We start from the raw sequence: 14704 nt of genomic DNA on the forward strand, positions 1-14704 counted from the left end.
CCTTTCTACTGACTTTTTTTGTTATAATTGTTCAAGTGCCTCCACACGACCTTCCTACCGACTTTTTCGGTACACCTTATATATTCGATTCACTGTTACATGTTTTTCCGTTTCTTACAATTTATAATCACTTGTCAAATGAAATGTACGAATGAAGCGTTCAATTGTGAATTAAATCGATATCGAACTATGATTTAGTTGTATCCAACCGTAAGTAGTCGTTTATCCGCATTGAATACAATGCTTTAAAGAATATAACTAAATTATAGATAACGAGCTTATTTACCGTATGCTAAACCCTAACAAAGAACGTGGTGTCAAACTTGTTGACTGCTGCAGAGGTACATATAAATAGCGCGGTTATTTATACGTTATTTATAAACTGATAAATAACATTGTTCTTAAAGATACAGATTTTAAGAGAGATATCTTGTTCGGATATTTACGAAGCGAGGAGAGTTTTCTTTGGAAACTGGCTATAAAGTTTCACAACAGCTACCGTGGCTGCTAAACTAATAGGGCGGCATAATCGAGTTAGAAAGATTCAATTGTCTGTATAAACAGTGCCAATATCGTTGAGCAACTGTTGATGCCCGGAAGCAGTTTGCCTTGGCTTCGGTTTTGGGGAGATGGATAAACACGCTTGATCCCTTGGGGAATCCGCAAACCGTCGTGCTTTGAATCGTGAAGAACTTAACACCGTGCCAAGAAATATAATCCATTCATAGAAACCTTCAAATCCTGCGTTTGTTTGGGAGAAGTTCCTCGTAACATCGAGATACAGAGTACAAATGAGATGGAAACTAAAACGACACACACAAGTCTTTCGTTATTTACTTTTTATTTGGTTCTTTAATAAAGTTCACAGAATGTGAATAACATTTCTTTTTTTTTTTTGTATACGTACACGATACGAATATACCAAACATTGCGTTCTCTATACCGACTGTCTTTAAGAATAAATGGTTATTTGCTTAACAATAGGCACATCAGTTTTGTGCTAAAATAACCAATACCATTATGAGATCCACTATGTAAACGTTAAATGAAAGTATTAATCTTACAATCCAAAATACTACGTAAAAACGAATCGAAAGATTAATAACGTTTGCACGTGTGAATTAGGTTCGATGTACGTCGCTACACCTCTTGTGTACACCTTTGCGTGAAAGAAACGCACAGAAAGCGTCGGATGCAATCGCTGTCAAGCTCATAATTAGATTCTTCGAAAGGGGTTACGCGACACGTCTTCGCGTCTCACAGAGATATATGTACACAGATAGTAGATTCCTCGAATGTATGTACATTTTTTGTTACTTTTCAGTGAAACGCGTGTGCCCCAGAGTGCGTGTCGTTGGTTTGAACGAGATCCAATTTAGAATCGAAGATGTGGCTTGTTCTTAATCATATGTCTGTAAGAAATGAAAACGATAATATTAGGCGATATTCAATATTGTGTAGAATTATACACTACTCAACGACTTGAAGAAGCTTTACTAACACCGATATAGGCTAAACGTTTAGTACTAAATATATGGTGTCTCTATCATCCTTGAAATTTAATTTATTTTCTTAAATTATTCTTAACCATTTTGAGCACTACGAACAAGATGTCCTTGTGCATATACGTACTTATCAAGATGTTCCCAGAATACCATTAATGCAGCTCGATCCAAATGTCTTTTTGTCCGACTCAATTCGATTACCGTTACCGCCCAACGGGCTACGTTTGCATCCAGCCTCATTTCATCATATTTTAAATGAAACGCGCAAACTGCAAAAATAAAAATAAATCACATTGGACGATACTTGCTAACAATACATACCAAAAATACAAAAGTCTACACACTTTTTGAAAAAATTTCAACGGGATTGCCATCAAAAGGCCAGCCCTTAAATTGCCAAGCTGGACCCATTACAAATACAGCGACAACCCTTTCCCAATCTGCGTTTGTGAGTTTCTGTGGATTATCCACTACTCTGTACGGAACCGTGAGCCCACCTTCCTTACGACGTTGCAGAAGGACTTCGTTCTCACGTTTACTTCCTTGTGTACGCTTCTCTTCATTGGTGAAGTACTTCAGATCCTGAAGAATATCTTTCGCATTGTACATCGTAATCAATGACGTATTCGCGCTCGGAATGATGATAATGGGTGTTCTACTGGGCCGTTTGTTTTGCGCGGCTTGTTGAGGAGTAAGTTTAGCGGCAGAAGTCGGTAACAAACCGGAACTGGGAGTCGTTGAAGGATTGGTCGGTGGTTTTCTAACTGCTGGATTGGTGCCTTCTGTTACAGATTTTAAAGTCATGCCATGATAAGTACCCATTGTGTCGATTTTAAATCCTTCTGTCTCTTCCTTTTGTCTGTTAAACCTCTCCTGATCGTAACGATTGTAAACAGCTGGCTGCGGTAACGGGCGCATTGGCGTAGAACGCGGAGTAACCATTGGTGTAGGAGCAGCAGGGCCTTTCTGCCTACCTTCCTCACGGGCTTTGATGCTTTGAAGTATTGCAAATATATTCTTTGCAAATATCTTTCCACTACTTTGTAGTATAGTCGCGCGTGTTCTCCACTGTCTTTCCCTAGAAACTATATCCTTGGTGTCGTCAACATCCATCAATATAACTCGTAAGTCAGATCCCATTCCAATATCGTCATTTTCTTTAATCGTGGTACGTTTCTTAGCTAAACGTTTAGCCTTAATAGCAGCAATCTTTTCAACAGACATAGCCTCAGAAAGAGATTTAATGTTGTCCACGGTAACAGAAGCTTCCTTGGGTGCATCCAGCCTAGCTGCCAGTTGTTCCTTAACCTTTTGAACATGTGTCTCTTCAAAACGTGGTTTCTTTGATGATCCACTTTCCAGTCCATCTTCAGCAGTTCGTTTTACTTGAGTAGGAATTTCCAAGGGTGCAGATTTATCTATGGCGGCTGATGTAGCAGTTTCACCATTGAGATAGGCCAATAAATCTTTTCTATCAGGTCTGCGTACAACTGGGATATTTTCAGCAGCTGCCTGTCGTACATACACAGGATGTGTAAGCTGTACATGTTTGAGCAAAAACAAAAGGCACTCGAGAGTATAATATTCCTTTGGCGTTCCTTCCTTGCCAGACCTAGAAACAAACACATTCTATAATCTTCTATTAACTATTACTCCAGACATTACGCCTTTGATGCAATAAACATCTCTAATTGTTTTCAAAACTGCAAAAATATTAAAATTTTAACAGATTGCAGACTGTATGTTATTGACTTTATAAAAATTCTAATCCCGCGCATTTTCAGGACGTATATTTAATTATATATTCAAAAAACGTGAACAGATGTTCTGTATGTGGAAGAAACATTTAATTTGTCAATAGTTTATTTAAAGAAGAATGTTCCGTTCGATTTTTTTTTCACACGCATAATTGAAACGTACGAGCAGTGTGCATAATTTGTTACACTATAAAAAGAAAGTAAACAAGTTAAAAACATTTGCTTCGTCTGATTTTTAAAAGTCAAGATCACTAAAAAGGATCGATGAGTCCACAAAAATATGACAATTTTTTTACAATTTATTTATTATTTCACGATGGTAAATGTTCGGAAAATTGTCTAATGGTGGAACCTTTCCAGGTTACAGCTGTCGGAATTTATCCATAGTTAATCCAATATGAACTTACCCGTATGTTAAATAATTGGTTTTCACATTTTTTGGCCAGGAAAATTCCCCGAAAATGATTTGATTTTCACGTTCGATTATCTCCTTTTTATTAACATTGTACTGCCGCAATAAGCTCAACGGATCCGCCATGATTATAAACTGCTACTCCATCTTCGGGTGGTTCAGTAAACCAAAATATAAATCGTAATACACACGATGCACATGTCAACTTTCGACACACATTTCGTAAAGTGGGTTGTGCACAGCTTTTAACGTTGTATCTCGTTCGCAGTTCGACGCCGACGACGTTGTTAAAATATTTCTAGAATATCTCTGATTTCACTCGAGAACTTTGTCCTTCGCTTTTTGTATGGAAAAAAAGGTCAACCTACTCCTTAAGTAAGCCGAACCAGTTATATTTAAGAGGTTATCTTCATTACGTAGTTTTATTTACACTGCGTTCTGATACGGAATCAGCTGTTATTGTGTCAAACGGTTCTTGAAGTCTCTCTTGCAAGGTACTTCGATCGAATCTGTATCTGCAACTATAATTTTGATCAATATTTACTTATCGTAACCATCGATGCTAATTGCAAAAGAACAATGAGCTTCCCGGAGAAACAGGATAATATATCGAAGGATGAGTGGGTTGCCAAGCTGGAAGAGAACTCTCACACGCAGCGCGTTTCCATGAATAATCTAATTATGAATTATCTCGTCACAGGTTGATCTCTATTTTAATAGCAACACACATTTTTATATGTGCCTATTGTAATCATCAAATTATGTCATGCAGAAGGCTTCAAGGAGGCTGCAGAGAAGTTTCAACAGGAATCTGGAGTGGAACCTACTGTAGAGTTGAGCTCTTTGGATGATAGGATTCGCATCAGAGATGCCATTCAGAATGGTCGTATTCAGGAAGCAACAGATCTTGTGAATCAGCTGCATCCAGAATTGTTAGACAATGACAGGTATCTTTATTTTCATCTGCAGCAGTTACATCTTATCGAATTGATTCGCACAGGCAGAATTGAGGAGGCACTGCAGTTTGCTCAAGATCGATTGAGTGAAGCTGGAGAATCTGATGATAATATCTTATGTGAACTGGAACGTACTCTGGCTCTGTTAGCTTTTGATGAGCCTCATAAGAGTCCTTTCAGCGATCTCTTACATCCAACTCATAGACAAAAGGTACTAATTCTTAATTACCTTTTGTGCTTTGTAAGTTTTTAATAATATCTATCTTATACCTGCTATATCTCATTCATTTAGTTATTTTAATTACATTTATAGTATTTTAGCTTTGTTTTTATTCAATAATATTGTTTAATCTTGTAATTGATTATACATATATCAGCAATATTTTGAAATTTTTATAAAACTATAGATAGCAAGTGAATTAAATGCAGCCATATTGAAGATGGAACACAGAGAATCTACAAGTCCACGGTTAAATAATTTGCTTAAAATGATACTTTGGGCACAGGATGAATTGGATAAGAAAAAAGTGAAGTATCCCAAAATGACTGATTTAGGTAGTGCCACCATTGAAAGTCCAAAGTAATTTTAACAGAACATACTGTGGGACAATATCAATTTATTTATTAGAATGAGAAATGAATGTGTGGTTGTATTATATTAGTGTTTTACATATGAACAGGATATAAGGGAAGAACAGAGATTCGAGCGTTTTAATATAATCCCATTTGAATTGTAACAGTTGTTTATTTTTTATGAAAAATGTGTATAAAATTTAAATTATGTATTACGCTCGAATTCGGAGAGAGGAACGCGCCAATTACAATAGCACATTTTTAACATTCATTTGTTCTGCGAAACAAGTCATTGTCGCATATCTTTTCTGGCATCTAATAATACTGACAACATGATTAAAGTACAAGTTTGTTACAAGCTTATGAAAATTAACTAACATTTTCTAAGTAATATGCGCACGTTAAGAAACGGACCATTTTAATCGATATTTGTGCAATATATGTGGTCAAACACCGCGAAGATACTTTTAAAACCTCTTAATGATAAGCTATATACAGTACAGTATAGAAACTTAATGTCAACATTGGTAGTTTAAGAGTAAAGAGAAAATATAACAGAAATATAGCTTAGACGCAACGTCGTGTGATAATTATTTGATGTTTATAAAGATTTATATTTCATACTATTGATGTAGTAAAAACATAATGAGTAACAAACACTTTAGGGTCATTGAATATTCCTCTCTCATATTAGTCGTGTTTATATTGTATCTGATTTTTATAAAAACAAGCAAAATTACACATTAAATATTTGTCATTAATGAATAACATTTACAATTATCTCTAACAAAAGCTACCATCCAAACATATATTCCATTGCTTTGGAAACTAGACTTGTAGACTTTTGTGGTACATTTTCTAATGATTTTACTGATTGAGGACTAAGATGCTGGTTATAACCAGCTGCTAAGGGTCTTGCATTTTGTATTCTAATTGGAGTATGCGGTGTACTGTATTCCTGTGAATGGTTAACTTTTCCGAGACTCGAAAAACACTTGATACTACCATTCATTTTAGAACGATTTTCTTTATCACTTCCTAACACAACACCTTCGTCTGTACAAGGAATCACACCGATCATAACAGATCCAGAAACAATGTTTCCGTTACATGCAAGTGCTCTTTGCACTTCTTGCTCCGAGGCGCATTTCAAGTGTATCCAATTACTTTGTGCATGTGGTGCTGGATGTTTATCCACTATACGAACTCTGCTCGAGATATGAGCTAATACATTGTTTATGTCACTAGGAAGAAAACCAAAAACTGTTACCCACTGCAAAAGACCCTGGGATTCATTCATATTTGGGTTCAGTGGGCTATCAGTAAGTACGGAATTGTTCATTGAGTTTAGTAAGAGTCTAGACTGATTGCAAGGCATGCTTTGATTCACAGTGGATATGTAGGGTGATGCTGTAGGTGACATTTCTAAGGTATCAAATAATCCTCTAGTTGGTGGCCCACCAGTACGACCCTCTGTCACTATTTGCGATGTGTTTGAAGTATTAGCTCCACCAAACACTGCTTTCTGCCGATTAGTACGATAATCTGGAGTGCCATAAAGTGGGGATGATAAACTCGTGTGACCAATATGCAATTGTTTTGGAGTATCTTGGGGACTTATCAGATTTACTTTAGCTGGCTAAAAAGTTAAAGAAAATGTTGTGTAGTCGAAACATTTACATAACAGTATTTAATATTGATATATACTTACTGTTGTGTTGTCTCCCAAAAGAAAACTTGGAAGATATGCAGAAGTTCCTGGACTTCCAGGACTTTGTACAGGACTTCCAACAGGTGATCCTAATGTCATTGGTTCCATCTAAAAAATCCAAAGCCTTAATTTAAAAAAATTCAGACCATAGTATTGATAACATAAAAATATATAATATAATACGCGTTACTTAATTAAAATTATAAAAGTTTATTAAGAGTTACGTAGTTTAAAATTTTAATATTACTAATTTCATTTAATAGTATAATATACATAATTGTTTAGGTTATAAATATCAAATGTCTAAGTACATTCACACAAGTGATTTTAAAAAATTTTTTTAAATTTTAAAAAATACGTACTTTTTACTATGTATTATATTTCCTTAAAAAATTCTAAGATTCATGAATATAGTGTACTGATGCTAAATATTCACAGCACTTTAAACGTTAAATATTCTGAATAACGTACAATATTTGATTCTAGTCAACAGATGGCAGTTTAATCTTATACAGCATCTAATACAAATTTTATTGAATGACACAGTGGTGCCACCTAGTGGCAAAGATGAATTAATAACACTAGACGGTGATTTTAAACTAGCGTAATTTTGATATAAAGAGAAAAAGTAAAGACAACTAATACCTTTTTTTTGAATTGCAGATCTGTATAAACGACAATAATTGATGTATTGTTGTCTGTACGTACATGCGTGCGTGCGTGCGTGCGTACGTACCTACATACATACATACATACATACATACATACATACATACATACATACATACATACATACATACATACATACATACATACATACATACATACATACATACATACATACATACATACATACATACATACATACATATACTATTTACTTGCATCAGAAGCAATAATTGCTATCGTAAAAGAACACTCAATGCAAACAATATATTTTAATCTCTTTTACTGCATTATGTTATTACGACAACCCTAGGGTGACTAAGAGTTAAATAACACAATAATTAATGAAAACAAAACAAATTATATCTCAATGAATGTTTATAAACACTAAAGAAAGTTTAAAACTGACTATAACATATAAAGTACACAAATGGTTGTAGATACATACATGTACCAAGTTTTAATAAACTGCATTCATACTTAAAAAATATTCAAATTAGATTTTTTAAAAAACAAAGCCTTATAAGAAAAAATTTTATTTCGCATATTTGACTTATTTTTACATAAAGAATCATTCCATTTTTGGTTGTATCACCAATTGTGCCCCACCCTATATAAAATGCTTAGCACTCGAAGTACAGACAAAATTGTATCAAATTTTTTTTGATAATTCTGAACCTTATACTTTGTATAATGATAGCAACTTTTTTTAAAAAAGTAATTTAAGTTTAATATAATAATACTTATTAAATATAAGAAGACTTTCATATTAAAATTCTCTTAAATCTATCCGACGAGTATTGTCAAATGATCTTAGATAAAAATGTAATAACATGTTTTTTATGTTATGTTATGTAAAACAATAACAATCACAGCGCACTTGTTAACAAATAAAATGAGAATGCACTATGGAATATGATCAGTCTGTGTACAAAATTCACATTAACATGTAGAACTGTTTATACTATATAATTTGTTTTAACATTACCAATTACTAAATTAAATACATAGAAATTGAAAGTGTATCTCAATAAAGTATCAAAGGAAGTACTACATTGAAATATGTAGCTATGTTCTACGCGTTATTGCTTTGTCATATGTGTACAATATCCATATAGTCTTACATTAATGGAAAAGTCATTTAAATATTATTGTTAACCTAAGTGTAGTTCAGGCTGAATAATGAATACTTTCCATACTTTGCCACAGTTAGATCTGTGTTCCAAAGCTAAATAATTTCTCATTGGCACTAATAAATAATAGTATGGATCTGTATTTAGTTGATACTCTTGCATAGCTTTATAAACAGCCTTAAATGGTGGCTGTTTCTGTGAATGAAATGTGCCCCTAGATCCATGTAAAACCAAAGCACCTTCTTTCTCTGCCATAGTACAAACAGGCATGTACATACAATGATCGGGTCTATAATTATATCTGCACGAGTATACATAAAGTTTTTCAGGATTATGATGAAATATGATATTTATTATGTCTTGATCTCCCCATGTTATCTTCAATTTATATTCCTTGTGTATGGGTATCACATGGGCTATCCACCTAAATTCTCTCATCCTTGTTAAATTCATCAACATCACACCTGAATTCACACCTAACTTTCCATAATATGGATGCTTTGCAAATCTGTTATACCAGCCTGTATTAGGATCTTCATGCTCTGGACTTAAAGCTGCTAATTGACTGGAATTCATTTTCTTAAATTCATCCCAAATTTTTTCTGGTGGAGCTAAGAACAAAGTGTCTGTATCCACGTAAAGAACTGCATCCGTATCATTTAAAACTGACTATAACATATAAAGTACACAAATGAAAGGATCAATTAAGGTAGGTGATAGTTTTTAAATGTACTTACCGGTAAAAACAATCTCTGAGCGGCACAAGGCTTGAACAATTTCTTCCACATTGCTGCATCGCTTCCTTCCGGAAAGGTAATAGATTTGACTATAAAGTCAAAAGTTTTGTTAGATAATAGCTTCCATTCTGCCAGTTTCTCATTAAATGCAGGGATTAAATTATTCTCTGCTAAAACAATGAATTGTAGAGGTCTGCTCGTAAAAACCAATGCTGACTTGAGCATTGTCAGTGCTTCGTTCAATCTGTCTCCGCAAACCACAACACATATTGTCACTTCTCCTGTTGTTATGGGTGGTACGAATTTTTTGACAGTTGTCGAAGCAACAGCAGCCTCTTTTGTCTGTGCATCGTATATCTTGTTCGAGAAATTAGTTAAATTAAGCAGTATTATTAATGCAACGAAGATAAGGCACAAAAAAAACAATTTATACACAGATTTCATCGTTGTACTTTTCGAGTTTTACATCCTCCACCGACTTTCCGCTGATACACGATCGGTGGAAAATACCGTGGAAGAACTTCGCATTTTGATGTTCTTCCTTGTTGTTTATAATTCAGGAATATAACCTTACTACTATAGAAAAATAATAACAGGTAGAAGACACTATCCTGTGGTTAGATACAAATTGAGATCATTCGAAAAAAATGTTAGATGTCCTTGAAAGACGAAAATTCTTATTAAATACTCAAAAGAAAATTTTAATTGTGAAAATGTCCTCGTTCTCCCACTTTCGAAAATATCGATTGATGTGTTCCACCTTGACAACAGAACCTGTTTTTCACTCCCACGTACATTTGCACAGATTAAATAGTTATATAGTGTAGACAATTTGACTGTATCTAAAAATTAGATACAATAATAATTTCAGAAATATTTATAAATATTATTAAGTAGAAATCCTACAGAAGACTTGTTACTTTACACTTTATTATCTCATAATGTAAAGGGAAAGGTATACATACCTTTGGGACTATCCATGAATATTTTTAATTAATAATATAATGAAAACCATATTAATCAGTTGTAGATTCATTTACATGCATTGTTATACGTATGTATTTGAAATATTATTTTAACGTATATTACAAATATACAGCAATTTAAATAAGAAAATTCTATAAAAATTTCTCACAAATACACACACGCGCCATGTATCGTATCATATCATATATATATATATATATGCACACGCGCGACAACACACGCACCCAACAAGGCTATTTAGGCCTTGTGATTTTGTAAAAACACATACATCGTACTGAATCCTATTTTTAATGGAAGTAAATCACTGGTCCTTTGAGGGGTAAAATTAATTATAACGATTAATTTGTTAGAATCTTCAAATTCTATACAAACATATCTGCAATATCAGGAACTAGACTCATTCGACGCATTGGAGATAATCAGTCTGTGGTAATAAAGAATTTGTTTACTACATTGAGTGTTTACTCTGACATTTCTTGCTGTGCATTTCTTTCTTTCTTCTTGTATGAATTGTTCCTAGTTAAAAATTTCTTTTATATCAATAGCTAGATTAACGTCCGAAAATTATACGTATCACGATGGTGATTTCTCTAGTGATATATTATGATCTAAGTGATCACAGTGAATAGGGCAATGATGGTAGGACACTGCACTTGCATGACCCGATCTTCCCGAAGTCATAGGTACTCCTTGTTCCCAAATATCTCTTGCAGGATCGTAAATTTCTACAATTTTTAAAAAATGTTCTCCATCGTATCCACCTGAAAAGAATAATAGCAATTAATGTAAAAGTTATAAATGTGATGTAAAATTGGATGTATATAATTAAGTTCAAGAATTCTTACCCATTGCATATAATTTTCCATCTAGTACTGTTACACTGAGTGCACTACGAGCAATAGTAACACTACTAACGTATTCCCACATGTCTCGTTCCGTGTCGTACCTTTCGACAGAATTTAACTGTCTACTTCCATCATATCCTCCTACAACATATATATACTGACCAAGATTAGCTACTCCTGCTCCTGAACGACTGCATTTCATTGACGAAACCATTGTCCATTCATCATTTTCAGGATGATAACACTCTACAGAATTAAGTCGATTTGTCCCATCAAAACCACCAATGGCATAGAGTAATCTGTTATTGTTGATTCATATGAATATTACAATTTAATTTAAAAATTTTTAAGTGTTAGGTCAAATAATGTAACCACATATTACTTTTACCTGTTGACCATTGCTACTCCAACTCCCAATCTTTTGATGTGCATTGGTTTTACATTTGTCCATGAATCTAGATCTGGATCATAACACTCAACACTACTATGATATACTGCACCCGCACTACCACCTACAGCATACAGTAACCCATCCATCACAGCTACTCCTACACGATTTCTTGCGACAGACATTGGACTACAAGGTCTCCATTGATCTGTTACAGGGTTGTATTTATCAACCCAATCACTATCATATCTGTGAATTCAATGAAAAATTTCTAATTTCTTGACTATTCTCCATTATTCTTTCTTTTAACATGCTCTCACCTACTCTCTGGTGAATTGTTTCTGCCACCAACAGCATAAAACATGCCTTTCAAAAATGCTCCACCCAAACCGGATCTAGGAATAACTAACTTTGCATGTTGAGTCCATGTTTTGTCATCTGCGTTGTACCCTTCCAATACATCCAGTGAATGTATTAAGAAACCACCCACAATATATATTACCCTTCGAGTATTAGGGGTTCTTTCTTTCACTACTGGTTTCTTGTGAAGAGTCAAGTCCTTAAAGATTTGTGCAAGATATTCTCGACATGCAGGTACTTTTTTTAATACATCACAGTTCTTCATTTGTTCCCGTAAAAAATTTGGAGTGAGATACTGACACCTCACTGCATGTAGTATATGTTCCATTTTTGGTCCTCTCGCTTCTTCATTGTATTTTACCCACTTTAACACAGCATTATATACTTCTCTCTCTTCTTGCACATTAAGCTCATCCTTTCTCACTAGTGCTATCAATTGTATCGCTGATAATTGCAGAAACTCCTCTTCCTGACATATTTGACTAAAATGTTGAACAATAAACTGATTTGCTTTTTGGTATAAACTGTGACAACCATGTTGTTCAGCAAAATTTGCAATTCCAATAGCATTTGTGGGATCTAATTGTCTTTCCAAAAAAACACAACACGCATCTATGACATTACTAACCTGCATAATATATAATAATGAATAAATATATATATAATTTACATGGAAAATATTTTCATACCTGAAACATGGTGGCTGCTGATAAAAGTGAACACACGGTAATCTCTGTAACCCTTATTTGACCAGTGTACATAAAATACATTAAACGTGCCATAGTTGTTGGACAGACACCTTGAAGTTTTACCCTAGTCATTTCAGATTCTTTTAAACCTCCTGTAAACATTGCCTGTAAAATTATAAATAATGCAATATGTTTTGTATTTATCTATGTATAAAATTATATCTTTGTACAAATTACTAATGAGCACTTTTACATAAATTACCTTAAAATATGGACTTGCAGCTGCTAAAATAACTTTATGTGCATGGAATAATTCTGATCCTACTTCAAGTATGACATCAGTGAGCATATGATGGCTACGCATTATGAACATCATCTTCATAGCATCTTTAATGTAATTAGTCATATAAAATGTCATGTCTCCAAGATCTCCAAGCTTTTCTGTACCTTCCAAATCTTTTTGATCATCTGTCATAAAGGACAAATTGGATCCAGAATTTGGAGATTGGAAGCTACTTCCAGCTCCTTTTTTTGCATAACAATCTTCTTCATCCATTAAAATAAACTAAAAAAAAATTAACAGTATAGCAGACAACCTCAACCTCCCAACATATTATTGATTAATAAACATGATAAATTTTCATTTTTGATTTATTAAAGATGTATAAAAAAACGGTAGAATTTATAAAACGACTTGATACAAATTCAACCTGATAAACAATATGACTCATGTAAGATTAACGCGCGTTTGTAATTCGTCTTTTTGGTAACGATTGCAAACATTTGAATACAAGCAAACACTTACTCAAATTGAAGAGTCTTGGCAGTATACAGAAATGAAAATTACCAAAGGAACTTGTTGTCCAATAATTTTCTTGACACAAACTAAATTAGGAGGGGAGAAAAAGGTGCGATCGTACGATCATAATTCGACGATTAATTTATTGATGTTGCACGATGACGCAGGGATTAAACAAATGCACCGGACCCTGTCTCGGTAAATGAGATGTGTTGCTGAACATGGGCACGCGTCAAACCACAGAATTAACATACGCACGTGCTTCTACGAGATCTTGAACATTGACAGTTTCTCTTCTGTCAAAAAATAAACATTAGATGATCATTTCGTCACTACACACCGTGTATATATAGGCTGTATTCTTCCTTTTTTTATGAATTGTCATGCGTAATGTTCACGCTAGCACATTGGAAGCCGATAACGAATTTGCCTGTGATTCTTAATCGGCTTCTCAACGAGGAATCTGTATATCGCCCATGCTCGATACACTTTTATACAACGAATCAGGAAATAAGGTAAAAAGGCGCGATAGGAATGAACAAAAACTGACACAATGAACACAAAACAAATATTTATTTATATATCACGATAGTAAACGAGTTAAGTCGTGATTGAAACTTGCAACGCCAGAACCGCACATAAAGCAGACGCGAAGGAAAGTTCAACCGTGAAACAGCACTCGTGATCGTAGGTGACGCGGATGACTTGCAAATTCTTTCGTTCGCTTACTCTGCTCGATGAAGCACGTAGTTATCGCATCGCGCGTTGACTCTGTACTTTTTAGACCACTCATTCTGTGCACCTTTGAACCAGCGGTTCCGGTAATTTTTACATCTCACGTTTCGACTTATAGATCACTCGGTGGTGTACCATCGTACGTGTAATCTACTATTGACGTTCTTCGTTTATTATCGATTCAATGAGCTCTTAAAGTAATTTGATCGTAGAGGAAGCTGTAATACTAAACCTAAATATTATTAATGTATTGAATGTTAATTATGTCAAGTATTATGAAATTTTGTAACGTAATCGTAATATAAGGTGTCATAATATATACATTCAGAGAGAACGTAAGATTCATCTTTTTTTACGTTCCCATATCTTGTCGATGAATACAATATACAGGAACAAAGTAGTGTGATTAGCGATGGAATATGTCTCAAATTCTATGAGTTTATATTGTAAA

The 14704-nt window shown here is 34.2% G+C and overlaps 5 protein-coding genes across 7 annotated transcripts; 1 reads left to right on the top strand and 4 right to left on the bottom strand.

The window, feature by feature from the left end:
* Positions 1-822: 822 nt before the first annotated feature.
* Hyx (cell division cycle 73 hyrax) lies at positions 823-3952 on the bottom strand. Its single transcript, XM_076313022.1, has 4 exons — positions 3670-3952; positions 1850-3117; positions 1633-1774; positions 823-1412 (listed from the first exon to the last, which is right to left on the bottom strand). The coding sequence occupies exons 1-4, from the start codon at positions 3798-3800 to the stop codon at positions 1376-1378; spliced, it is 1578 nt and encodes a 525-aa protein (XP_076169137.1). The 5' UTR covers positions 3801-3952; the 3' UTR covers positions 823-1375.
* Positions 3868-5981, top strand: Hou (GID complex subunit 8 homolog protein Houki). 2 transcript variants are annotated; one of them, XM_076313026.1, is made up of 4 exons: positions 3868-4049; positions 4169-4374; positions 4447-4841; positions 5038-5981. In XM_076313026.1, the coding sequence occupies exons 1-4, from the start codon at positions 4021-4023 to the stop codon at positions 5212-5214; spliced, it is 807 nt and encodes a 268-aa protein (XP_076169141.1). In that variant the 5' UTR covers positions 3868-4020; the 3' UTR covers positions 5215-5981. The 2 variants fall into 2 exon arrangements, with proteins under 2 accessions (XP_076169141.1, XP_076169142.1); XM_076313027.1 differs by having other exon boundaries at positions 3885-4168; positions 4250-4374.
* Positions 5266-7410, bottom strand: LOC143147627 (nucleoporin Nup35-like). The gene is made up of 3 exons (XM_076313024.1): positions 7277-7410; positions 6915-7022; positions 5266-6842 (listed from the first exon to the last, which is right to left on the bottom strand). Exons 2-3 carry the CDS (start codon positions 7020-7022, stop codon positions 5997-5999), a joined length of 954 nt encoding a protein of 317 aa, XP_076169139.1. The 5' UTR covers positions 7277-7410; the 3' UTR covers positions 5266-5996.
* A 690-nt stretch (positions 7411-8100) lies between these two features.
* Positions 8101-9894, bottom strand: Shams (glucoside xylosyltransferase 1 shams). The gene is made up of 2 exons (XM_076313023.1): positions 9451-9894; positions 8101-9382 (listed from the first exon to the last, which is right to left on the bottom strand). The coding sequence occupies exons 1-2, from the start codon at positions 9892-9894 to the stop codon at positions 8735-8737; spliced, it is 1092 nt and encodes a 363-aa protein (XP_076169138.1). The 3' UTR covers positions 8101-8734.
* Positions 9895-11009: 1115 nt separating this feature from the next.
* Keap1 (kelch like ECH associated protein 1) lies at positions 11010-14439 on the bottom strand. 2 transcript variants are annotated; one of them, XM_076313021.1, is made up of 8 exons: positions 14248-14439; positions 13525-13814; positions 12982-13284; positions 12720-12884; positions 11991-12658; positions 11671-11919; positions 11283-11581; positions 11010-11198 (listed from the first exon to the last, which is right to left on the bottom strand). In XM_076313021.1, the coding sequence occupies exons 3-8, from the start codon at positions 13273-13275 to the stop codon at positions 11011-11013; spliced, it is 1863 nt and encodes a 620-aa protein (XP_076169136.1). In that variant the 5' UTR covers positions 13276-13284; positions 13525-13814; positions 14248-14439; the 3' UTR covers position 11010. The 2 variants fall into 2 exon arrangements, with proteins under 2 accessions (XP_076169136.1, XP_076169135.1); XM_076313020.1 differs by having other exon boundaries at positions 13525-14439.
* Between the last annotated feature and the right edge of the window lie 265 nt (positions 14440-14704).

The sequence above is a fragment of the Ptiloglossa arizonensis genome, chromosome 5 (assembly GCF_051014685.1).
Source record: "Ptiloglossa arizonensis isolate GNS036 chromosome 5, iyPtiAriz1_principal, whole genome shotgun sequence".
In the NCBI taxonomy this organism is placed as follows: domain Eukaryota; kingdom Metazoa; phylum Arthropoda; class Insecta; order Hymenoptera; family Colletidae; genus Ptiloglossa; species Ptiloglossa arizonensis.

Excerpts from the sequence above, each read along its gene's own strand:
- Shams (XM_076313023.1), bottom strand. The coding sequence starts at position 9,894 with ATGAAATCTGTGTATAAATTGTTTTTTTTGTGCCTTATCTTCGTTGCA. Across the intron at positions 9,383-9,450 it reads CTCAGAGATTGTTTTTACCG|TCAGTTTTAAATGATACGGA; the intron begins GTAAGTACATTT and ends TATATGTTATAG.
- LOC143147627 (XM_076313024.1), bottom strand. The coding sequence starts at position 7,022 with ATGGAACCAATGACATTAGGATCACCTGTTGGAAGTCCTGTACAAAGT. Across the intron at positions 6,843-6,914 it reads TTTTGGGAGACAACACAACA|CCAGCTAAAGTAAATCTGAT; the intron begins GTAAGTATATAT and ends TTAACTTTTTAG.
- Hyx (XM_076313022.1), bottom strand. The coding sequence starts at position 3,800 with ATGGCGGATCCGTTGAGCTTATTGCGGCAGTACAATGTTAATAAAAAG. Across the intron at positions 3,118-3,669 it reads ACCAATTATTTAACATACGG|GTCTGGCAAGGAAGGAACGC; the intron begins GTAAGTTCATAT and ends GTTTGTTTCTAG. Across the intron at positions 1,775-1,849 it reads CGTTGAAATTTTTTCAAAAA|TTTGCGCGTTTCATTTAAAA; the intron begins GTGTGTAGACTT and ends TTATTTTTGCAG.
- Keap1 (XM_076313021.1), bottom strand. The coding sequence starts at position 13,275 with ATGGATGAAGAAGATTGTTATGCAAAAAAAGGAGCTGGAAGTAGCTTC. Across the intron at positions 11,582-11,670 it reads GGAGTAGCAATGGTCAACAG|ATTACTCTATGCCATTGGTG; the intron begins GTAAAAGTAATA and ends CAACAATAACAG. Across the intron at positions 11,199-11,282 it reads TGGAAAATTATATGCAATGG|GTGGATACGATGGAGAACAT; the intron begins GTAAGAATTCTT and ends TATTCTTTTCAG.
- Hou (XM_076313026.1), top strand. The coding sequence starts at position 4,021 with ATGGAAAAAAAGGTCAACCTACTCCTTAA. Across the intron at positions 4,050-4,168 it reads AAGGTCAACCTACTCCTTAA|GTACTTCGATCGAATCTGTA; the intron begins GTAAGCCGAACC and ends CTCTCTTGCAAG. Across the intron at positions 4,842-5,037 it reads ATCCAACTCATAGACAAAAG|ATAGCAAGTGAATTAAATGC; the intron begins GTACTAATTCTT and ends ATAAAACTATAG.